Source organism: Micropterus salmoides, unplaced genomic scaffold, assembly GCF_014851395.1.
Source record: "Micropterus salmoides isolate LMB-PRFRI ecotype aquatic unplaced genomic scaffold, ASM1485139v1 Ms_hic_scaffold_18, whole genome shotgun sequence".
NCBI lineage: Eukaryota > Metazoa > Chordata > Actinopteri > Centrarchiformes > Centrarchidae > Micropterus > Micropterus salmoides.
The window spans coordinates 25,677,183-25,702,699 of record NW_024040928.1 but is presented as its reverse complement, the minus strand read 5'-3'; the positions used below and the strand labels follow the sequence as shown (position 1 = coordinate 25,702,699).

General features: G+C 39.1%; 1 protein-coding gene, 1 long non-coding RNA gene and 1 other non-coding gene across 4 annotated transcripts in view; 1 reads left to right on the top strand and 2 right to left on the bottom strand.

Moving 5' to 3' along the window:
- Nucleotides 1-23,582, top strand: part of vash2 (vasohibin 2) — a 29,027-nt gene extending 5,445 nt beyond the window's left edge. For both annotated transcript variants that reach the window (XM_038726562.1, XM_038726561.1), the window contains exons 3-9: nucleotides 3,712-3,800; nucleotides 4,036-4,092; nucleotides 5,246-5,320; nucleotides 10,977-11,214; nucleotides 11,330-11,473; nucleotides 14,290-14,408; nucleotides 18,390-23,582. In XM_038726562.1, coding sequence (XP_038582490.1) covers nucleotides 3,712-3,800; nucleotides 4,036-4,092; nucleotides 5,246-5,320; nucleotides 10,977-11,214; nucleotides 11,330-11,473; nucleotides 14,290-14,408; nucleotides 18,390-18,459 — 792 coding nt within the window. In that variant the 3' untranslated portion in view covers nucleotides 18,460-23,582. The remainder of the gene's footprint in view (nucleotides 1-3,711; nucleotides 3,801-4,035; nucleotides 4,093-5,245; nucleotides 5,321-10,976; nucleotides 11,215-11,329; nucleotides 11,474-14,289; nucleotides 14,409-18,389) is intronic.
- trnat-ugu lies at nucleotides 7,240-7,312 on the bottom strand. Its single transcript has one exon. It is a non-coding gene; the product is annotated as a tRNA-Thr (tRNA).
- LOC119908756 lies at nucleotides 16,571-18,486 on the bottom strand. Its single transcript, XR_005445339.1, has 2 exons — nucleotides 18,367-18,486; nucleotides 16,571-17,619 (listed from the first exon to the last, which is right to left on the bottom strand). It is a non-coding gene; the product is annotated as an uncharacterized LOC119908756 (long non-coding RNA).
- Nucleotides 23,583-25,517: the final 1,935 nt, after the last annotated feature.

The window sequence follows — 25,517 nt, the reverse complement described above, 5'->3', positions numbered from 1 at the left end:
CTGTAAAACTAGAAAAACAAGTATTTTAATTCAGTATCTCTAAAATTGATTTTATTAAACATGGAAAGGAGTTATAAACCAGTGCTCCTTTTAAACATCAATATAAATTTCTGAGACTTTTACTTTTCACTTATTGAATGTTTTAATTTGAAATAACACATGTTGTATGCCTCATAAACAAAGCAAGACAGGTTTGAAATTGGTCAACAATCACTGTGTGGTCACTGGACAGGAACTAAAACTAACTGTAGTGAGTAGATGTCACGAAGTAGGACAAAGACGTTGATAATTTCCGTAATCCACTGTCATTCTATTGTTCTGGAGTAAAATATTAAAGGTCAAGCTGTGACAATAGAATTTATGGCGTTAACAGATTACATTTAAACTAGACATTTTTAGCATCTGTGACAGTAGAACCAGCTCAACGACTCTAAACATTTAAGCTTCTGTCTGTAGAAGCTTTTGTAATTTTGTTTAATTCAGGAGATAGATGGCGTGTTTTGGATTGGATGTTTATATGTATGGATGCCTGCCAATATGGATTAGGATGGACAGATGTGCTCTGAGGCAAAGAATTACAGACTAAAGCACTAATCCTCATGAAGGTGTTCTTTAGTGTGATTACTGTTGTAGACACAAGCCACAGCTAAGTAATGCTGTCAGCGCTAAAATAATACCTCATCACTTTTTATATAACCAAATCATAAAATGATTGCAAGAAACGGGGAATCTCATGTTGAGACTTTGCTTAATCATTTGTTTTTCAGCTGTCTCTCTTGCCACTCACACACACACACTTACACAAAGAGAGAAAAGGGCATTCCTCGGGATGTCCCGCTCTAAAGATATCATGACGGCAGGAAATTGGATCGGTCTCTCTCCCTCTCTCCAACTTGCTCAGTGCTGTAAAGGTAACAGAAGATATTGCTACAAGCAGGATCTCTTTATCTCAGTGGCACTTTGTTGAGACCTAAATGAAACATTAAGAGAAATGTCTGCTGAGCTGTAGACATGCTTAAATTAAAAGCAAATACTTTTATTTAAAAGGATGTGCAATTTAAATCCATTTTTGGTTTGACTTGCAGATGTTTTACTTTATTTATTTATTTATTTATTTATTTTTACAACTTAAATCGATTGGCTCTAATAAAAGTGAAAAAACACATTTTACTTATGTTCCTTCAGCCTTGTATTGATTTTGTATGTTCGGCCATGGAGAAAGAAGGGAACGGGAAGGAGAAAACAAACAGGAAGATTTGAGATAACTACTGTATGAAGAGGAAGGAGTAAGGGAGGACAACAGAAGAGGAGGGCGGGTGAAAACAGGAAGTGAGGCAGAGACAAATTAGCTACCAATCTAAACTATGAAGTGATGCTCTCCCAGCTGAACTCTGAACAGATTCATTACTGACTCTACATCGGTGTATACAATATCAAATACTCGGGTTGCTAATGGCGAATTTATTTATGTTTTAGCCATTTAGCTGCCTCTGTTTATCAGGATGGCTATGTTCACACAGCACCTAAATATTTGACTCATGAACGCTAACTCCTCTGCAAGTTCACACACAGATTGGATATGTAAGACTGTGACAGATGTAACCGACGTAACTGTCAGGCAACATCACATTTCATTAGGCGTAGTGCTGACTCTCAGCTGCTCCTGGGATAGTGGACAGCTAAAATGCTGCAGACTACATTAAATGCTTCCAAAAAAAATAAAAAAGTAATACATTCGTCATGCTGTATCTTTTTAAAAGGCGCCCTCGGTTAAATATTTTGCAAAATTCCTCCGTAGCCGAGAGATGAGAGGAGAGGATGATAAAAGTGAGGGATCGCCAGTCATCTCACTCCCTGACCCAGCAGAAAGCAGCTTTAGTGTGTGTGTGTGTGTGTGTGTGTGTGTGTGTGTGTGTACCAGCTGATGCAGCCAGTGTTATTACGCTTTAGTGAGAGTTTACTACATGGTAGATTATGCTGCAGTAAAACTTGCTATTTACTGTTCTTGGCTGGCTGGCAGACTGGTTTATGGATTGAATGACTGAATTTTTTTACTTGCTCAGTGAGTTCATGTTGACTGGTTGGCTTTCGTCAGGTTTTGAAGGGGGATCTATTGTTTGTATTAAATTAGTTAAAATGTGTTTTTAGTGACTAGGTTTAGTGGCTAAATAACTGTTTTATTGGACTAACTTGTTCTATGTCTGATGGGCTAACTGTCTGAATGGCTGACTGAAGATTAAATCCCGTTTAAGGTTTTTGCTGTGAGTTTTGAAGATTCATGAGTGCCATTAAAAGCGAATATGATTGTGTGTGCATTTGCATGTGTGTGACAAACGTGTGTGGGGTGGTAGATGGAAGATTCTACCACAATTTAGAAGTGGTTTCTTTAAATAAGTACATCTTGGAAGATCACATGTGCCCTAGTTTTATATTAGGACCCCAACCATTTTGCCAAAAACAACAACCTAACCCATAACCTGTATCAGGGCTCACCCTCTGTACTGTTTTCTTCCTTCTCAGCTCTCTTTTTGTGCTGTAAATAAACCCCACAGGAAATGATAGGGCTGCTGCTATACTTCACCCTTCCTGCACACACACACAGCACGCAGGCTGCCTGTGTATCAGAGGAAGTGTTGGTTTGTGTTCAAGTCTTACTCACTCTCTGCAGGTGTGGTCGTGTCCTTTCATGAAGCCACATCAGTGACCTCTGTTTCCTTTCTGAAATGGTGCATGTTGAGGTGAAAAGGCTGCAGAAACAGCAGCGTGGTTTTCATTTTCACCGCAGGCCTCTCTCCTCACAATGTTTGTGTCTGTCGACCCAGCGGTCTAAAAGGTGGTGCACACCAGAGTTAGAAACAGGCCTTTGTTATGTGTCATCTATGTCTTAATTTTATTATTTCCCGTGGCTACCCACTGTCAGCTATCCATCACTCATTAACTACAAGGAGTTTATTTGTCGTTTTTTGCACAGAATGCTGTGGCACCACTGCTTCCACAACTACCACTACTGGTAGCAGCGTGGACAGTAGCTGTTGGAATAATTGTCATTTTCTTGTTATGTAAATGTTGAATGTTGTTAAGAGGCAGTAACAATTTAATGGAGAAACAGATTTTTCAAAATTACTGCGAAAATTAAATGACTTACAATTGTTAAATTTAATGAGATATATATATATATACACACACACAGCTTCAAGAAGATATCTACAGGTCTCCTGTCTAAACATAGGCATGACGGCTTCTGTATCAGCTGTCGGAAACATAGATCACTTTAATTAAATTAATTGAAGAGATTTGAACTTCAAACAGGGTTTCTGTTCTGTTTCTTAACAATAAGAGCTACCATGACTGAGGCTTTCAGAAAGCATCTGCTAGCCAAGAAATGACGTCTGGTGGAGCGGAAAGAGTGACACATGTACCACTGTCACTCTCGGCTAAATTAATTTAACACTGTAGGTTGAAATTAATGTTATTTAATGTGAGAGTAGTAAATAGTTGACTAGTGAAGCCAGTTTAAAATTATTCCAGCAGCGGTGGAACATCAGTGAGTGTCAGCAGTACGAGCTGTAATGAGTCACGGTCATGGGACATTGAAAAGGCAGATATTTAAAGATGCTGGGAGGTGGCTTCAGGGCTTTGAACGTTACCACATGTTACACATTTTCTGGAAATAATGTGTGAAAATCTATTACTCTCTCTCTCTTTCTTCAGCATGCCATTGCTTCAGTTCCGACCTTCAGACCATCCATGTCGGTCCCAGAGTGGCTGGTGGCCATCCAGAACTACATGAAGGCTCTGCAGTATCCTTAAACACAAACGCCAGCACAACTTGCCTTGACAACAAATATCATGAACAGAGCTACACCTGTCAGGTGAAGTTAGTCTGTTTGTGTCTCATAACTTTAGACACACACTTTAAATTATCGTGACACGATGGGTGACTGCAACTTGAGGGGTGAGCTCTGCCGATAGTTGAGGGACAGATAAACAACAATGTTAACTACTCTGTTCTGTTGTCCCTAACATTTCTATCAGATACAACCACACAGGAACACAATTCTTTGAAATCAAGAAGAGCCGTCCACTGTGTGGGTAAGTGGACCGCAGCTTTGAAAAGGACGTCCAATTACAGTGTAATTGGATTGCAATAATATAAACAGAACATTTGTTTATCAGAATCTAAATGTAAACATCTCTTTCTGATTACTCTTTCTGAATAGCTCATAATTAGCATAAGCATGTTTTACACACTTGGAAATGTTTTCATTTCATTTAGTCTCATTTCAGTTCATGTTTTGAGTTAAATGTTCCTCCGGTTTTAGGAATTGAAACAAATAGAAAGCATGGCTAACAGTAGTGATTAAAACCTATGCTCTTTGGCTGAAAGAAAAGAATCTTCTGTAAATACATTAACTCGCAAACAAAAAACGGTTATCTCATAGAGGAGATTTTAATAATTAATAAATAATTTAATTTAATATTTAATAAATTACTTAGCTGACGCTTTTATCAAAAGTGACTTACAATTGCTAAGCTAAGTGTCTTGCTCAGAGACATAATTAGTTTAGTTAGTTTGATTAAAGGGCAATATGCTGGAGCAGTGTGCAGGGAGACCACCAACTGTGACCTTTGACCTGCCTGTAGAGAGTGTGGAGAAACTATAGAGATCAATAAAACCTCACAACATTACATAACATTTCAGTCAGTCAGTTTGTCTTTGTCTTGGTCTTAGGACCTACAGAGCGTCTTGTTGGTAGTGGTGTTAAAATGAGAGTACCATACTCACTGAACTCTCACCATACCTCACAGGTGAAATATGAATGTTGGGGAAAAACTGTCAGCTAACATCAAAACCTCCGTTGCATCTCCCACTTTTATGAAACATGCTCATATTTGTAAAAATCAAAATAAAATTATTGTTTAAAATCCTGGTAAATCTATAGTTTTCACATGAAACTGAAATGACTACTTTGAAAATAACACTTCTATCTCTGCATGTCTTTCTCCTCATCCTCCCCTCTGTCTTTCTCTTTCCACCTTCCTCCCTCCCTCATCTTGCTCTTGCTCTTATTTGTCACATATTGTCCCTTGTTCTTTTCTTCATTTTCCTCTGCCTCTCCTGCTGCTCCTCTTTGCCTTTGCCTCTGCCTTTTTCCCTTCTTCTTCCTCTTCCCTGCCTCCCACTCTCAATCCTCTTCCTCCCTTTCCTCTACTTCATCTCCTCCTCATCTTCCTCCTCGTCCAGGTTAATGGAGACAGCAAGAGAGATGATCAGGGAGTCCTTGCCAATCAAATGTCTCGAAGCCGTCATCTTGGGAATGTATCCTTTCCTGCACGCACACAAACACACACATACCAAGCATCGGGCCAAAAGGTTTTGTTATCTGTGGGTGAAATCAATGAGACACATTGCTATAATGTCCTAATGCCCCCCCGCAACTGCCACCCTTTCCATTTATTACTGAACTGTGTTGCCTGGCAACAAGCCCTCTTCAAAATTTAACCCCCACCGCGTGCGCACACACACACACACTCACACACTCACACACACACACACACACACACACACAAACACACACTCACACACACGCAGAGCTTAAATTTTTAAAGCAGCAGTCTGTAGTTTTTTGCAACAGCTTCCAACATTTAACTTTCAGATATCCTGCAGTTCCCTTCTGTCTAAATAGATTTTGTCAGCTGCAGTTTAAAATTATAAACTGTACATGATTTTTCACTTGTGGACAAGTACAGAAGCTCTGGTTTGACTAGGGACCATTTAACAAATCAGGGGCTGCTTTTAGTCATTATGTCGTGATATGGAGCCACTGTGGCTAAACATCTGTTGAAGTATGTCACTGAGCCTTAGTCCTTGATGTGTTTCGAGCTCTGTTACCTTTCTGTGGTTGCACGTTCAGTTTCACATAGTTTTTACTGTAGGTGCTTCATTTGAACAGCAGACCCATAAATTACAACATATAAATGTGTCTGTCACCGTAATGTAAAAGTTTTTTGTAGCCAAGATCATAATGAATACAAATGCTGAGGTCAACGCTGGCCACTGACCTTGTGTGTAATGTTTGTTTGCAATTTCTTATCAGAGAAGTGCTGAAATGATAAATTGATAAATCAGTTAACAGATGAACAAATATGGATTAGAGATTTTAAAGTTGATTTAACCGTTTTACTTTCTGGAATGTCAGAAGTTGTTGTTTTGTATTTCGTGTTGTTTTGTATTTTGTAAAGTCAGTACCTTTTTGGGCCATACCAATGCCCATCACATGTTCAAGCTATTTGAACTTGTGATGGGCATTATCTTGTATTCATTGATGATATATAATATTGGTTAATTAAATTAAAATAAATGTGAAATAAAAAATAATGGACTGATTAATCCCAAATAAATTAATCATGAATTGACTCAGTAGCCCTAGATCAGAGCTTTGGGTAAATACCACAAATATTAATTAAATTAAATGGTTATTTTCCATGCACAATAAAAAATCTTGAATTTTAGCGCCATACTTTCAATAAGATGGCAAGAAGTACTAAATGCACCTACTTTTTAACAGTTACTCTAAAGGCAACAACGTTTGCGAGAGAACAAAAAATTATATTATCATTATCATAATATCATATTGTATCCGTGCGAACCAAATACTTATCTAATCAATTTTTTAGAGATAAGCTGAGATCTGTAGTGCATTATCAACACTTAACAGGATACTAAGCTCTGCGTTAATATAATCACCCGCACTAAAGGTTATAAAGGAGCTAATATGTGGTGTGTGTATGTGTGTGTGTGGTGAAAATTGTTTGGTGTAAAGATTTTGTCATGTGAACACATGAGAGACTTTTCTGTGTTTCTGTGAATGGATAGTCCAGTTTCATGTGTGCTAGTTTCACTGTGGCTTCTTTTCTCCAGGGCTGTCAGGGTGGCAGCTGACAGTGACTTTAATTGAGACTGGCTTTAGCCTACAGATGAAAGGAGGACAGAGGCAGGGAAAAAAGAGAAAGTGGCTAGAGCTCAACAGAAAAATAACATCAAGGCGAAGGAAAGAAAGGACATATGAGCCAGGGGTAGTGAGAAAAGGAACAGTAGACAAGGTAGTCAGTGTGAATGAATGATTTTGTTCTGCTTTAAACAACCTGACGCTATTGCATTCAAATCAGGAAGGTACATCACATGTTTGTGCAGTATCACCTTTCACCCTGAGGTTATTTACGGAAAAAAAAGGAGTGAGGCCCCAGCGAGAATTGAACTCGCGACCCCTGGTTTACAAGACCAGTGCTCTAACCACTGAGCTATGAGGCCTTACCTGGTGTTAAAATAGATGAGTAACCTCTTACATGTACATAACAGAGGACGACACTCCCTATTTAAATACCAGCTATTGCGATAATGTGATACCAACCTAACCAGTTGACTCTGTCAGTCACTTAGTGTCTGTATATCCTGCACTGAGCTCCAGAGTCAGTTTAAAATGTTCAAAAACATGCAATCAGATATTAAATACTGTGAAAAATAAAACCTCTGCTGTCTGTTGGGACCAAGTGGAATACAAAAATGTAATAACTTTCTGCTTAATTTAAGTGAAAATGTAATCATTCAAAACTCAAATAAATCCAAATGTTTATTAACAGTAAAGAGTGAAACTGTGTTAGGAGAAGATAGTAGATATAGAAAGCTAAGATAGAAAAACAATGGGGAAAAGAGGGATGAATAGCAACTGTTGTTGTAGCTTGTGGCACTTGGATTTGTCTGTCCTCCTGTCTGTTTGTTTCTCTTTTGTCTGTCCTCTGCCGCTGGTTCCTTTCCTTCCCTGTTAACAGTGATCTGAATTCTCTCCAGGATATTCAGGGTTTATCTTGGGTCACACCAGCTGGGTGTGTGTGTTGACGGCGCGAGTTTGTCTCTGTGTCTCATTGTATTAACCATCACTGACTGGTGTTTTGCTTGACTACAAAGCAGCCTCAAGTTGAATAATAATCAGATTGAGTACAAACGTATTTCTAAAGAACTACTTAAAATAAAGTAACAAAATACAACAGAGTAAATTAGTTAATATATAAAACCTGCATGAAGCATTTAGTACGTGTGTACGACAGGATATATAATTTGTAGGATGTTTAGAGGCTGGAAAACAGATTACATGGCCAAAAATATGTGGACACCATGTGAACATTACACCTATTTGTGATTGCTGAAAATCGTATTCCAAAATCATGGAATTTGGTTATATTGGGCAATAGGGCCTCCCAGTTCATCCCAAAGGAGTTTGATGGTGTTAAGATCAGGATCAGTCAAGTTCTTTCATGCCAAAGTGGAAAAAGCATTTATTCACAGACCTGTCTTTGTGTAGGGGGCATTGTCTTTGTAAAAACAGGAAAGGCCCTTCCTCAGTCAGTTGCCACAAAGTTAGAAGCACACTTTTTATTGTTTAAAATATCTTTGTGTGCAGTTGCATTAAGATTTCCCTAAATTGAAACTACGAGCCATGAGAACAGCTCCGGACTTGTGTTTCCACATGCTCATATTTCAAGACCATTCCCCGAGCTGCTACCGAGGGAACTAAAACATGGAGATGGCTTATGATGAAGATGAGGAAAGCACATGACTCTCGGTAAAAAGGCACCGTACATAAAGAGGATTTTATGCCCTTTTCCAGTATTTTCTTATCTTGAATCTTTGTGCTTTGAAATTCAGCGAGAAAGGGAATGTAGAGAGAAACTCGAGGAAGAGAGGGACGAGGGTAGGTGAGAGAGAAAAGAGACCGTGATATGGAGATGGAAAAAGGGAATGGCATAGTAACAGAGTGAATTTAGAAATCCATTGGATTAGCTCTGCATTATACCAAGAGATAAGGTTTCTCACTTTCCTCTGCCTCTCCTAAACAGAACAGTGAAATACATATAGTATTTGAAGGATTTCATGAAGTATAAGAGTATTAAAGCCTGTCTGCTGAGGACGGTTGGCAAAGCTCGACTGTCACATTGCAACAACAGCTGACTCTAATTTTTATTTTATTTACTGACTCCCTGATTATTTTTATAACTTTCATTTCAAAACAATAAAGTGTGCGTAAGAAAGACATAGGTGATGTACTCATCGGCTGCGTTAGAACTGACAACTCGCGTAGCAGTTTCTATAGCAGCCAAGAGAGTCAGAAAGAGAGCTACTGTTAGGAGCGTCACATGTCCACCATCACAGGAAGTGTGTTGTTTAATGAACCATTCATTAGAGAGTACGCTGCAGTGTGTTATCTTATCAGTTATTTGTCACAGTAGAATTTGTCTACTCCCAGCAGAGAAATGAAAAAACGAGCTTCCTTTACTTATCGGTTGATGATCATTTGTGCTTCAATATAATGACACCAGACTAGTGAAACTGCTCACCAAGTTCTGTCATTTTTTTTTCAGAAACGAACTTTGTTATTTTCTAAGACAATCATTCATACTGTAAAATAACTGTTCTTAGTTGTCTTACCACTGCAGATTCAATATGTTTATTTACAGTTTTATTGAGTCAGCCTACATGACAAATTTCACAGTCATTGCACCAAACTAGACATGTATATTCATTTTAACTGTACTGTGTGTACACATAGTAAAGGACGTATTGTTTTGTAATTGGCTGTAAGGCAGGTGGCATGTTGGTTTGGTCATGATTCATACCCAGGTGCTCTCCAAGCATTTCCATTTACACTTGACTCAAACTGGTCATGACATTAGTGAGAAGGATTCTTTGTGTTGCTTCAGAGCACGTCACCAGACTGTGGCGGTTTGGTGGTTTCTTCATTCAGTTGGCTAACCTGACCACTTCAGGTCTGTGCTCTCTTTTAACACTGCAGGCTTCCCTAGTGTGTGTGTGTGTGTGTGTGTGTGTGTGTGTGTGTGTGTGTGTGCATGCAATCAGTGGTCTACTTGTGTTGATGGTCCTTTATGATTATTTAATGAAAACACAGCAGTGTGGTGGCAATGACAGGCCTCCGTGGGCAGAACAGAGCAGATGGTGGGCTACTGGCCGACAAAGATACTGTGTGTGTGTGTGTGTGTGTGTGTGAGTGTGTGAGTCACAGTAAGTTTAAATATTTTTCATTTTTATCATGAAGTGGACCAGTTTTTGTGAAATGAGCACAAACTCTGCAATCACAGAAAATGTTCAGAAATGTACAGAAGGTTTGTGAACTTTCTGTTTATATCCATATTTTATCGAACTGAGTTGATTGTTTTCATGTCAGTTCTGCGTGATGTTACGCTGTTATCTGACACTCCCAGGAAGAAATGAAAGTCAAATTTTCTCTCACTGAATCTAGATGTCAGATGTTTAGAAACAAATTTAAACGCATTGTATAAATTGCAGTGTTGTTTTGGAAAACATAACCTATGTGGACAGACAGTGGGGTTGCAGTCAGTGTATTGTTGAAAATTAAATCTAAATCTACATTAGAAATCGGTGTGAATCTGGTTTGTTGGATGTGAAGGCATTATGGTACCTGGTTGCTTACCTTTCTCTCTTTCTTTGTTTTTTTTTCTTGGTAAATAAGAGAACAACACAACCATGCACCAGACAGATTCAGTCAGACAGGATGAACTTCACAAACACACAAGCAGACAAACTTTGGCTGTCACAGAACCAGTGTTTACCCTGTGGCATTTTCATAGTATTGGCCTTCTGAGAGTCAGACTGAATCTAATTTGACATGACTCAAGCTGCTGCTGTGCTGCTTCTGCTGTATCAAATCCAAACAAATACACTTTCACTTTCAATCTCAGGTTTATAGTCAAATGTTGTTTTTTACTTCAGTTTTATAGTCAAATGTGCAGCTGCAGTGGTGCAGTCAAACTGTGTTTTAGATTAGTTCATCTGATAAACCCCAGGTCTTAAGTATGAAATATGTAAAAATACAATATTTCAGACAGCACCAGGAAAATAAAATACCCTCCAGATCCTTCCTTAATTCCAGTGCGTTGACCAGCTACCTGACCAACGGGCTGACGTCTCTCGAGCGTTTCCCCATCAGCTTTAAGACCCAGTTCTCGGGCCACTGCTTCCACCATGTTGTGCTGGGCGTCTACTGCAACGGCCGCTATGGATCACTGGGCATGAGCCGCCGCCAGGACCTGATGGACAAACCACTGACCCACCGCACACTGGGAGAACTGGTGGCCGAGTTCGAGAGCTCCTACAAGAGATACCAGCACACTCTGAAGAAGGTAAGAGAAGGGATGAAGGAAGGAGGAAGCGGAGGATGGAAATATGTTATGGATGGAGGAAAGAAGTTCCAGGATGAGTAAGGCTGTGTTTGATTTTAACCCCTGCTTCTCTCAGGTGAAGATCGGCCTGTATGTGCCTCATGACCCCCATGTCTTCCAGCCAATCGAATGGAAGCATTTGGTGCTGAATGCTGCCCGACTGGGAGCTCAGGAGATGAGGAAGGAGCTGGAGAAACACGGTCGGGACATGAGGATGAAGGTACATACTGTAAACACACATACACATAGTTTTTAAATGTGTTATTACAGATGTTTACATTCCAAAAACTTAAAAATGGGATTTTTTCGCATAAAAGAAATCCAACTATGAAATGTTTTTAAGTGTATATTTCCTTCACTGAAGCTATAATATAGAGAAGAGCACTAAACACTTGATCACGCTTGATGTTCAGAACCAGATAAATCGGTTCATTAGTAAGGTAATGAGTTTCCTACAGCTCGCCTGTGTTAATCAAACTACATCACAGTTTTAAATAAGAGATATTAATGTACCAGGGTGAGAAATTAATGGACAAAAATGCCTCTGTAGGTTCAAAAGAATGTCAGTGAATTAAAAGTTAAATTTCCGTGATAAATAACAGTGTCCCTTTTGTTAAGAGAGTAAGTGCAATACAGAAGAAGTGCTCAGCCTGAAGCAGGAGAAGAAATTTAGCACCAGCAGCTATAGGCAGAAGAAAATACAGACTTTCACACAGACCACAAAATAAATCAACTGGGAACAAAGTAGGGTGAAAATGGAGCGTTTGGGAGTAGTGCGCCAGTTTCCAGGAGTTGGACAGAAGGAAAACAGTTGTTAGTGGTACTACTAATGTAGTGTTTATTTGCCAGAATACAATACAAGCATGTTATTTCATCATTGAATACAAAAAAAAAACAAAACAAACATGACCTTTTTAAAAAAATACTGAAATGTCAGTGTGAATAAAACAAACACAGTTACTGTTAATACTCATGTTCTACATGTGCTTTCTGTTAGTCAGGTCCAAACTGAATTTGGCAAATTGACTTCAGGTTCTGCCGCATTTTATTTTATTCTGACTTTGACTCAAATCTGATTTGATTTATTCAATCAAGATGAGTTGATCCGGTAACAAGTGCTGCTGCTCAGCCACATGCCTCCTGCCTGCTTCAGCACTCCTGTAGCAGCCTGATGTTCTATTCTCAGTGTCTCTGTCTATACTTGGACTTTAAGGTGGAACATTTAACAACAGGTTGTCTAAACTCAACACGTATGGACTCTTTTTTTGGGGGGGGTCTTTTGAGACTGAACAAGGGAAACACCTTTTATTATATGTTTCCATGAAACCAGAGATGAATGTAGTTTCCCTTGGGCTGAACATGGAATATAAACTGTTATGAATGATTTAGGGCATGATGGGGAAGGAAGGAATCTCTGTGTGTGTGTGTGTGTGTGTGTGTATTTGAGGAAGAGAGGGAGACACAGACAAGTGAGTTGTCTAAGCTTACATGTTTTATGAAGGTTTTTTATATGTAATTTTCTGTGGGTTTATTTTTTGTTCTGACATTTTTGCATATTTGTTCAGCACGTGCAATTCTATGAAGGTAATATGTGAGTCTGTGTGTGCGTGGTTGCGTGTGAGATGCCGGTGTGGTACATAGACTGTGCTGCATGTCAGCAAGCTATGTAGGTCAGTGAGTTTGCAGCTGTCACACACTGAAATGCTATTTCACTAACATGTACATGAAAACACAGACACACACGGTCAGACTCTGGTCAGCTGTGTGTGTCTGTGTTTTCAGACTTTGGTATAATCTCTGTTGTACTCCAGAGAATGCATATTTATTGTAAACATAAAGCAAGTGCTCATGTACTTCTATCTGTAGAAGCACCCTGCCAGTAAGGCTTTGTTTTTTCCTCTCTCTTCTTCTAAAAGCTGTTTGAGGGTTAAGGCCTGGTAGGAAAAACATACAAACACAGACCCATATATCTGTCAGAACCACATGACGAACGTGACCAGCTGCGGAATATGAGCCACATCCTGGCTTATGCTTTGTCCGGGAAAACTCGCCATCCGTGTTCATCCTGAAGTTTTTTTCCTCCCACTGAGTTCTTAATGATAGCTTCAAGTTCCTGTTTCAACACACACACACGAAATGTAGCTCATTTGCAGCTTTAAAATTGTATCTTCTGCACAATTCGTGGGCCACAGCAGTTTTTCGAGATTGGGGGAGATTTAAAAAAAAGAATAAAACATCACGCGCACACACAGATTGTGTTCTGTGGTCCCATTCAACACGGCTGCACTTTCTGCCTTGCAGCTGAATAGCAGCAGTGGTTGTTGGCGTCGTGCTACCATCATTTCTTCACACTGAAATGCCTGAAGGAGTGCAGTAGCTCTTTGTGAGGGTATAGCAGGGTGTAAATAGAAAACCAGCGTATGCCCTGCGCTCAACCAGTTTTTACTGTTTGTCTGTTTACTGATGAAAGCAATTTGAAGATGACACCTTGAGCTATGAGGAATTATGATTGGCAGTTTATCACATACTTGACTTTTTGTAGACCGTAAAGCTGACAGCGACTGCATATTAGCATGTTGGTTAACAGTTGCCTATTTACACATGCAGTAGACACTATAGCAACAATAGCATTCATTTAAAGTTGTGTTTGTGTTCACCTGCTCAGTGTAAGGACAATATTCACTCATCTTTTAGCCCTGGTTTGGTCTCCACCAACTCCAGAGGAAAAATACCTGGCTTTTTAGCAGCAAGATGTTCTACTTTCTTCATCGGCTAGTCTCTATTTTTTTCTGCAGTTTGGTGCTGAGCAGGTAGTGTTCAGTGTGATTATCAGGGCTTTGTTGCTGGAAACTGCTGCCTGCCGCTGCTGGAAACGAGGTTAAGGAGAGCAGTGAGACTAAATCACGGTAAATTTGCTTAAAAACCAAAACAATGAGCTGAAAGAGGCTAAACGTGTGGATGATAATGGATAGTGTTTTTTTCTCTCTATCAATATGAAAAATGACAACTGGTGAAATTGTAATTTTCTTTTGATAGATCCTCAAATCGTCCAGTGCCCAGTCACCAATCAAGGAGCGGAGCCGGGGGAAATCCTTATCACCACGGCGAAGACAGAGCAGTCCCCAGCGACGCTTCACACACCGCAGAGACAAATCGTGAGTTTTTCCCCATCCCATTCCCTCAAGACAGGGGATTTGAGGATGTGTGTGTGTGTCTTGTTATGCTCTTTCCAAACTTTGAGATTTGAGCAGTTTGAAATTTTTAGACAGATAAGGACTCCGAGTAATGGCTGGTTTCCAAATCTACCAGGGAGTTCACCAGAGTTTGAATAGTGGATGCTAGTATTTATCTATCCTGTGTGTTCCTTCCTTCCTCCTCCCCTCTCTTCCTTTCTCATCATGACTCTGCTTATCAGGTCAAGGAGAGTTTAGAGCGCGCGCGCGCGTGCGTGCGTGCGTGCGTGTCTTTGCTGCTGACAGCTCAGCATTATCACCAGGCAGACAAGTCCTTGTTCTGATCACTAGGCGTTGCCACTGGGGTCTGCACTAATCCACATATAAAAACAGAGAGAACATTAAACCAAACTCCATACAGAAGTTACATACAGCCCTGCAGTTATGAAGTAGAACAGAGTTTTTAAATAAGTTTTACTCTTTATTTTATCTGGCTACATTCCTAGACAATGAAAAGGACGTTTTCACACACTTTTTTTCTAAATTGTTGTCTTTAGTTTGAAGAAGTGTCAATACAAATCATGTATAATGTAATTAATTGTAATATATCTTGCAAAAAGACTGTTGAATGAGAAAGTGTGTTAAAACTCTCATGTGAAACCCGGAGGGATGAAAGTCTTTCAGGGCTAGTAGCTCTTAAAAACAGGGTGACTCACCACTCAGATTCAGTGGCAGGGAAACCTTGACACACACACACACACACACACACACACACCTGCAGAATGCTGTGTGTGTTTGTGTGTGCTGTCAGCTGTGTGGTGGGATGTAACACAATATGACCTGGACAACAGCTGCAGCTCAGCCGTACTGTAGGGTCACCACACACACACAAATGCTGCACCAGAATTAGTCACATTCCCGGTGCTGTCATTTGACGTGACACCGGGATGACCTTTCTTATGAGAAGTTCCAGCAGACTTGTCTAATTATGTCTAATTAATCAGGTGTGTGTGTGTGTGTGTGTGTGTGTGTGTGTGTGTGTGTGTGTGTGTGTGTGTGTGTGTGTGTGTGTGTGTGTGTGTGTGTGTGTGTGTGTGTGTGTGTGTGTGTGTGTGTGTATAAAAAAGAAAAAAAATTACACAAAAAGGAGGCTTTTTCAAATCAAATAATCTCTTCTCTCAAATCATGTAGAACCAGTTATTAGATCATTTTACACAAATCATAAAACCCCAAATGCAATTCAGCTATTAAAAAATTAAAGCTGTGCATTAGTGTAGTTTATCCTCTACTAGCAATTTTGCTTTTAGCATTAGTTAATATCTAAACTTTGATTGACTGTTAAAGCTTAAAAGTTATATTCCTCATTTGTTTTCGTCCTCTCTGATGGTTATAAGAATATAAATCTGGTAAGATGGTCAATTTGAGAGAGCTGCAATATATTGGCACAAAAATACTTTGAGAATCTGTTTATTGTTTATTTATCAACCACAAAATGCCCCAAAACAAACATTTCTTACCCTATTTTATATCACTGCAAACCGAATGTTTTTGGGTTTTGGACTGTTGGTCTCTCAGAACAAGACCATTTGAAGGTGTCACACCTTGGACACTTAATCTTCATTGTATTGTTTCAGTGTAGAAGAAAAACAAAATAACCAAAAAAGAAAGTGAAATTAGTTAACAGTCGAGTTTAGGAAGGTCATTAAACACCGCGCCCCCTAGTGATGAGGAATGAATCTAAAATATTATTGGAGTATCGGGAGAACTGCCTGTCAGGTCTGCATGATACAGTAGCTTTCATCATGATAACTTTTCATATTTTCTAGTTAAAAATAGTGCGTTTGGTTTTTAACCTGCAAACGACGACATTTGCATACTACATATCCTACTGCACTAAACCGTCTGGCCAATTTGAACTTTTGTAGTTTTTCATGATTGACAGGAGGCTGTATTTCATAGGTTCAAACCCTGCAGCCTACAGCCTTTCATCAGTACAAGTTCTCTTGAAGTGCCCTTGAGCCGAACTCTAAACCTTGGATCGCTTGCTTGTGGCTACAGACGCATGATATTCTAATGATGTTCAGTGAGGAGGTGAAACCTGTTATCGCATTCTGATTTCTCTTATTAAATATACACTCATCACACAAGTTGGAGAAAGGACTTTATTACTCTGTGAGTTGTGGGATGTTAAAAAGTGTCCTCATTAACATAAATCTGCTTCCTTTCCCTTAAGGGTTCAGTCTGACTCATTGTTATTTTAATCTTTTGTAAAAGTTAATGGTCTCATCAGTTCAGAAAAACTATTCAGGACTGATGAGAACACAGCAGAACAGCACATTACCACTTTAAACCACTTGAATGTGGTACTTTAAAAGCTATTACTGTTATCAACAGAGCACTTACACAGTTAACAACATGTTGCCACTTCAGACAGACCACTCCAACAGAGATAGTTTAATAATCTGCTGCTGGTTTTAACTGCAACACTTCAAGCACTGGGTTATTTTAGCAGCATGGGTAAGACGTTACAGGAGGCGGTTAGCAGCACTGCCTGCTATACACAAACTAATACAACACAAAGCTAAATTAAGTGAAATAACATTAGACATTGAAATATATTAAAAACAACATTCAAATAGATTTTAAAATAAAATTCTGTGAACATCTTACTTCCTCACTTCCCTCTGGGTAGAGATGGTCAATAACAATAAAAAGCAAAGAAATAGGAGTAGAGAGGGCAAAAAGAAGAACAGTAAAAGATGAGAGTAAAGGATGGTAGAAAATGTGAAAGAAAGACAGGCAGAAAGAAAAGAGGAGAAGAAATGTTAGAAAAAGGTGGAGAGAGGGACGAGGCCTGCCAGAGGAAAACAGAGGGATGAGAGGAGGAGAAATAAAAACAGTTCAACAGTTTGACTTTTAGCACTTGTCCTTGATATGTCACAGAGAGAGGGCTTGGACGCTTCCTTAAAAGAGAGGATAAAGGGAGGAGAAGAGAGGAGGAGATGATATGAAAAGAGAGGGCAAGAAGAAGAGAAGAAAGAGCACTGAGGATTAAATCTGATGACTTTCTGGCTTATCGAACCTCTTGCTGAGAAATGGCAGACGGCTGAATCTCTCTCATTTTCCATCTGCTTCACATCTTTTACTTTTTTCTCACTTTTTTCTTTCACTTTCAAAGATGCACTGCAGAAATCTGGAGGAAAATAACAGTTTGGAAACAGAAGATTGAAGGTTGAAAATTCTTTAAGGTTGAAATCTTTTGAAAATGGCTATTAATGGACCTTGACTTGAAAGCATTGTGAATGTTTTTAAACCTGCAGTTTTTTACACACCTCTCCTTCTCTATTACTGGAATTTTGCGTCTTTTTTTGGCATTACCGTCACTGTTATCAAGTATGGACAGTTTAGCACGCTCTTGGTTTTTCTCCTGCTCGGTCCATTGTCTGCCTTAATCTGTTTCTGATTCTTTAATCCATTTTTTTTTTCAATGAAATGCTTTGTTCCTGGGTTCATGGTGCTGATTCTTTCCCCATGTTGGACCACAGCAAAAGAAACAGTCCTAGTGTTTTTGTTATTTTTAGTAGAGCTGGAATGATTAATTGATAAATTAGTCAATTGACAGAAAAACAATTGTCAGAGGTTTTCCTAATCCTTTAAGTCATTTTTTGACTTCTCAAATGTGAATATTTACTGATTTTCTTAGTCTTATATGATAGTAAACGGAACTTTTGAGGTTTTTACATAAATCTGGGCTCTAAGAAACAGTGATGGGCATTATTTTATCAACCAAATGATTAAACTACTAATAGAAGAAAAGACTAATTGATTGTTAGTTTTGACACAGCTGAGGTTTGACCTAGTTTACTTCTACTGTGTAACATTTGGGAAGAAATGTCACAGCACCGTCATAGTGCTTTTAGTACGCACAGTGTGATCTGACCGTTTATCTGCTCTGTCTGTTAGGCCGGCCTCGGTGGAGAGGAAACCTCCGGAGCTCAGCACGCTCAACGACGGCTACCAGATCCGCATCTGATCCCCCTCCTTCATGTCCCGGTCATCCAAGATCCGTCCAGCCTTCTCGGTCACCCTGATCCAACAGTCTCTACCTGCCACCGATGATTTTAAGATGGGAGTCACTGCAGCTGGATCACCTCATCTGGATTTGAGACAGACGAGGTGGATGGCGAACACACAAATATGTTAAAAGTGCTTTTCAGAGCTCGAACAGGAAGAACTTCCTCATACAAAAAGTGACAGTGGGTCTGGTTTTAATACTTCACGGTGGACATTGTTTACCCATTTCGTAGCATTGAATCCAGCCTCATTATCACACACAGCCTGAGAGTGGCTGCTCTTTCTTTTGCACCGACACATTTCAGTCACATAGCTGAAGCGCTTACAGGTGATTTTAATTTATTTTTAGATTTCCCACATTTTTAAAGGCTGAGAGCTATTGTGTCCTGACAGCAGGTGTAACCAAGTATTTCTGTGACCCATCAGTGACCATCTGTCCTTTAGAGAAAGGCTACGACAGGAAGTGAGAGATCTTTGTTGGTACAAATAGATGGAACACTTTCTTCAGTGTAGCCATGGTGGAAGAGTCTCAACAAAAAGATGTTAGCTACTTTCAGCACAAAGAACAACTAAAAACAGATTAATTTGTTGGTGGTTTTGGCATGTCATTGTGTATAATAATCAGTTAACATAATGACACTTCTAAAGCACAATTTCAGCTATAGGAGTGAGGATGACTAAAGGTTTTCATTTTGTTAGCACCTTGGCTTCATGTTCAAGAAAAATATTATTAAAAGAATGTTTAAGGTACATTTTAACTTTTCCAAAACCTTCCCAAGCTGCAGCAGTTGAAACACGATGACTAAATAGATTTCCAAATGCAGATTCTATTGATCAGCGTCTAGAAAAAGGAGAGGACATTCAATATGGTATGCAGGGAAATCAAAGACAGAGTCGATAGAGAGGAAAAAGAAGGATAAAAGAGAACAAGAGAAGGGCTGACGAGGAGTGAGAAAAGAAGTGATGTAGAGAGAGGATTCACTGCAGAACCATCATTAGAGCACTGCGGCAACCCCCCCTTCCTTCTCATTCTCCTCTTCTCTTGCCCTCTGTTGACACATAACTGAATACATTACCACAGCTCTGTTTCCATCCAGGCTGAGAATGAAACTCCTCAGACACAGAAGTGGAATAGAAAGACAATATTTTATGCTATATATGAAGCCAGAAAGGCTGATATTCTATCAAGTTAAAACAGCAAGTCCACATCGTTATTTATTTAACACATTGATTTCTGTTATTTATTGTTTAACTCAAGGGGAAAGCTTCTGTTGATGGATGGAAACTTAGCTGTAGCTTAAGCCTGTATCTTTTTACAGGTTTTACAGGCTCTACCTGTGTTGTTGCACCTGTTATAAACAATCTAGATCCGTGCACAGGAATAATTGGAGGGGTCACTTCTTGATCAATGGGATGAGAACGATTTGTAATACTGGACGCTTTCACCTCACCAGGCCTCCAAAAATCCTTCAAATAAAAATAAAAAATTCGTAAAAAGAAAAATCAGTCTTCGGTTGTCCTCACTGAACCTGTGATGAAGTAGACCGTGGCTCCATTTTTAGGGGTCACAAGGCAGAAAGGCTGGGAACCACTGATCCAAACCAGTGGGTTTTTTAGGGCTCAAAGAAGTGAAAGTATTCAGTATTACACAAGAAAAGAAGCTAATACTAGACAAATACCAGATACCACATAATTGTGTGTTCCTTTTTCCTTCTCATCTCTTTAATCAGACATATATTGATATGTCAACATGTTTGGTGAATAAGTGGTGGGTTGAACTTGAAATACTTTGTGTTCTGATTTTCAAAATCCAATTACTAGTCTTTCCAAAAACAAGTCAGCAGAAGGCTAATGGAGTTTCGTGCGTGTTGACCAAACTCGGCTGTAGTCAACCCATGTGTCCACACAGTAATCTAACATACTGTTAGCCAGCTGGCTGATGCATTCACAGCTGGAAAATAAAATCATTCAGATGGTCCAAGTTCAGCTGTAGCCAGTTTGTCCACTCAGACAAACAAGGAGTGAAGGCAGATGTTGTTGGCTGAGTGAACACACTGCAACAAAGGTCTCATTCAGGGCAGATTTATGTGGCAGAGGGATGTAAGACTCCGTGCGCTGTCAGTCGATATTAAAGGCAGTCAAGACAGCGGGCTCAGGGCCCTTAGATGGCTCTAAGATGATTGTTGGGTCACAAAATGACAAAAACAGATAAACCAAACACTGACTCTGGAGAGCCAGCGGAGGTTCTCCGACACGATTCAGTTTGTTGCAACCTGCAACTAAATCTAAATGTTTGTGTCAAAACAGATTTTCAATCAATAACTCATATTCTCAGTTCTTTGCTGGAGGCAAATAAGAGTCAGGAAATCACAAAAGTTCTCGATCAATTGTCTTTTTGCTCTGTGACGCTTTGGTACTAAGTGACCTATGAGAATCCATTCAGTACTATATGCACTGTTTCACGCTCGTACGCGTGATGTATCATGTTTGTTGGATTCGCCTGTTGAGGCCTTCGATGAAGAAGCTGCGAAGCTTGAAATCTCACATCACACACATCCAGTACGACATTCATAGTTGATTTTAACCAGTCTGATACAAATGCTTGAAATGAATATCACATATCGTAGGCAGACATAAAACAGTGTTCGGTTCTTACTAAACAGTACAGAAACCTGAAATCAGATATTCAACACATGCTGTTACATCCTGTACTTAGGTACAGTAAATACATATGTACATCTAAATGCATCTATGTGTATTCATGTTTGTTACATCCACAGAATGTACTGTAAAGCCTTCAGAATGACAACTATATAAGTCAGCTTTAATAAAGAAAAGATGTGTTCGTAAGTACATCACAGCCCTCCACCCCTGACCACCTCTATTCACAGAATTAAGTCCATAATTTAAGAAAAAGCAACTTTCAAGACTAGCTTTGTAACGGTTTGGCTACTTGATGAACTGTCTGCTTTTAGGATACTGACTTATATAGTTTTCATCTGGAGGATTAACATGGTGGAAAATTGTGTTTCCCAAAGTCAAGTGCAAAGATCTTTGTTCAGTTAAGCTGCACCGGGGAACTTTAGATTTTTGGTCATATTTAAAGGCACTTTAGTGCCATAGCACTAGTAGCGCTATGGAGCAATGTTTTTAAGAGTTCCTGTTTTGTTAGTATCTCATGCATGCTGTCTAGGATGCTACTTCACCATGCTAGTGGCAGGAATGTGCCAAGAAGTGTGCCAACAAAAGCAAGGAAGGCTGCTAGCAAACAAACATGTATGTAAACTAAAGTTCTCCCAAAAATCATCTCAATTAATTGATGAGAAAGGAAATTAATTATGCCTCAATGATACACAAAATCCATTTTGGTGAGGAATGGTGAAAGTAAACCCTTTTGATGTGAATTGGAACCTGTCTCAGCAGCCACTTTGGGATTTAAACTGATGCAAATGGTGTGTTTTTATTCTTCCTGGTGCAACTTTAACTAAATGATCTTACATACCTTTAAATTTTAGGGAAAAACAAGAGCAGCCTCATTTTACTTTTTGTTGATTTGGTTACATCAATCATCAGCAGGAGGATTCCAGGAGTGTTTGTACAGATTGTTTCTGAATATTGTCATTCGATTGTTTTATTACTTTTCTTTGAATGTTTCACGGCGTCTTCTCGCTCACAGAACAAGTGTGTGTTGTTGCCAACTGAAAACTACATTTTACCCTAGCTTTTTGACTCAACAACAAGCTATGCATACGCTGTGATAGAGAGCAGGTTACGAGGAAAAAATCTAAAATCCTAGTCTTCCACAATTCAAGCGATGGAGGAAGAATGTGTGCGGCTCGATCTACACACACAAAAAAACATCTGTGCCGAAATGAATCTTGGTCGTTTAGAATAATTGTACTCGCCAAGTATAACCAGGACCTTCTGGGAGCTTTCTTCACGACATATAAACAGCTTTCCTTCGGCGTAGATCCAGCCTGAGCCATTATCACTGATTCAAGGTGCTGTGAGAAAAAGCAGAATATTTTTACATATTTCTGATGTTGCAGTGGACCATAGCACAGCCCAGAGAGGGAGATCAAACCATCACATCTCCAACTCTGGCACAAACCAACCAGCTCAACCTGTTAGTATTTGTATCGAAGGTTAAGTGTTGATAATTTCTAACGGCTTGGTGTTTGTTAGCATACAGAAGAAGCACAAATGCTGCTTTGCTTTTTGAGTATTTAAAATCCTCTTTCACTCCGTAGTTGTGGACAAAAAGACAAAGACTTAATGCATTTTCATACTGAAGAAGCAACGTTGTTCAGGAAAGAATAACGCTTATTTTCTGACTGATGTTCACATATTTTTGGAACAATACAAATGGAGATTCAGATAACAGTTACCAAGGACCTAAAGTTCACATGTTTCTCTTGACGCACAGATGACCATGAACATTTGGATTTAAAGACAAACATCAAAACTGCAGTTCTGGAGATTTTACCCAACAACAGTGGAAAAACTACCTGGGCTCAGCAAGGACACTGAGATGTGTTAAGTGAGACCGAGAAAAGACAAACAAACTGATAACTCAATGTAGCAACTGAAATCTGTTTTTATGTCCGTTTGCAATAGAGACATCTGTGCTTAACAAAAAAACTATAAGATAAATTGTCTTGTTAGTTTTATTTTTTTGATTCTGACATTTTGGTTTGATTCATTGATTGTACTGTATATCATTTTGAATGAAAAAACATTTGTTATAAAAAAAAAAAAAAGATCACCATGTAGTTGTAGCAGGTGTTTTTGATGGCCTTTGATTCGTTTCCAAAGTGCTGATACCACGTTTCTCAACTCCATCTTTAGTCCTAAACTTGCAGTACTGTTCTAATGTCAGCAATTAATAGCCATGTTTTACCACAAATTTAACAACACAATGATCTTGAATCTCTGCTTTGGCTTACTGCAGGCAGTGACATCAATAATCAAATTGAATGATAGAATATGAAGTCTGTTACCTGGTCGGATGCTAATCCATTAAATCCAGGTTGCATATGATGATGAATTTTTTATTTTTTTTTTGCTGGACAAAAAAAAAAATTGCTCTACATTTTGTATTCGTGCACTGCGGCTGCTTATTTGAAGTTATTTTATTCCTCCCAAAAGCCGAACCAAATTCCGAGCAACACATCTGGACAGTGTTTGAAATAAAGATGTTTCGTAGACATGAGCTTTCACGTGAAGCTTCCAGTGCCTCAGCAGTATGGGTTCAATCAGATAAGAATATCTTTATAAAATTTTTCTTTGTGTCTTTGGTGTGTGTTTGGAGGAGTTGCCCATGTGCATTGTGCAAAAAAAGTTACTGATTCTGTCATCACACTTGTATTTACCAGTGAACAATGTTTGCTAAACATCATCTATTCCCTTTTTGTTTGCCTAACTGGTTTTGTTTTCCTGTTCTGAAAGTCTATGACAGAAACATTTGTTTGGTTGCCCTTCTTCTGTTTGCCTGTTTCTGGAAACATTTTTCTTGTTACGAACATTTAAAAGCGGACAGACCTGCTCTGTGCTGTGAAGAACAAAGGGACAGTCGGCCTTCTATCAAACTGAGTCTGACTGATAAGACGAGCAAAATGCAGTGTGCTGTGTGTTCGAATTGAACTCCAAACCACTGTAACAGTATTCAGCCAGCGTCTTAACTGATCAGACAGAGCTCACTGGACTGACTGGAGCCAACAGACCGGGCTGAGGAAACTCTGAGTGATTTTAATATGTGGAAAGAGCTACACACACACACAATTATTATTTTTACAGAGTGCTGTTGAGTCCGTCCAGGTTCCCTGTGTGAGGATGTGGTGTGGTTTTGTATTCCTGTGGAGATCAATAGTAGGAGATGATGTGACCCCCCCCCGTCATTATTATTATCGTAACTTTCCTACTGTTCATCAGTGTTCTGACAGCAGCTGTTTTTATCAACAACTGTAGCAGCATGTGTGCTTTTAATAAATTATCTATGTTTTTAACTGTGTGTTCTTTTGCTGTTCATGTTGACGAATAAGAGAGACATTTGATTGATTGACTGATCGGGTGGTTGGTAAATATATGGCATACATTTTTCAAGTACCTAGGTTCATACTGGAATTCATCTATTTTCGTACTTCACTATATTTATCTGATTTCTGCAGCTACTTGTTACTTTGCAGAAAGTTTATAATGCACTAATTAAAATGAGCCAGTTGTACATCAGAGCCTGACCATTAAATTGACAGGATCAATATAATTGGCTGATTTGAGCTCATCATAAATACATTTTAAGAAGTTGTTTAACTGTTCATGTTCCATTGTTTTTTTCTGTACAGTACACAGCTCTAAGAACAGAGTTAAGGGATCTTTATCCAAAATGTTAATATTTTGTGATAATTTAAAAATTAAAACCAATGTAAGCTGATATCCTTAGTTTTTAAAAAAAAATATACATGGGCCTCAAAAATCCAGTATTTAGGCTCCATATGAAGAACATCAACAATAAACAGGCAATAATAATGCACTCAATAATTCACTAAAATAAATCTATAAAGTTTGAATTTGTACATTGTGATAGTGCTACGTCTACTTGTTAGAATTTGTTTAATTATTACAGTGTAATATTAGCTGAAGGAGCTGACAGATTGATTTTTAGTCATCTTTCCTGGGGAAAAACATCTCAAACACAACAATCCCTCCACTATCACCAGCACACAGCTCAGGATCTACATGATGCACACTACAGAAGACGATTCAGCTGAAAACTTAGATGAGACAGTTAAACATAAAAGATGCAAGGAGAGTAAAGCAATACCGTGTATGATACGGCTAAACAAAATAAGGAATTACACCGGAGTGTCAACAAGTGTCCAAAATAATAGGCAACCCACTCCCCTCAGTTGATTCCCTGTATACTCATCGGACTGAGATCATCTCCGACCCATCACATCCAGCTCATCACATGTCCTTCACTCAGGGAGACACTACAGGTCACTTTCCACCAAGACCAAA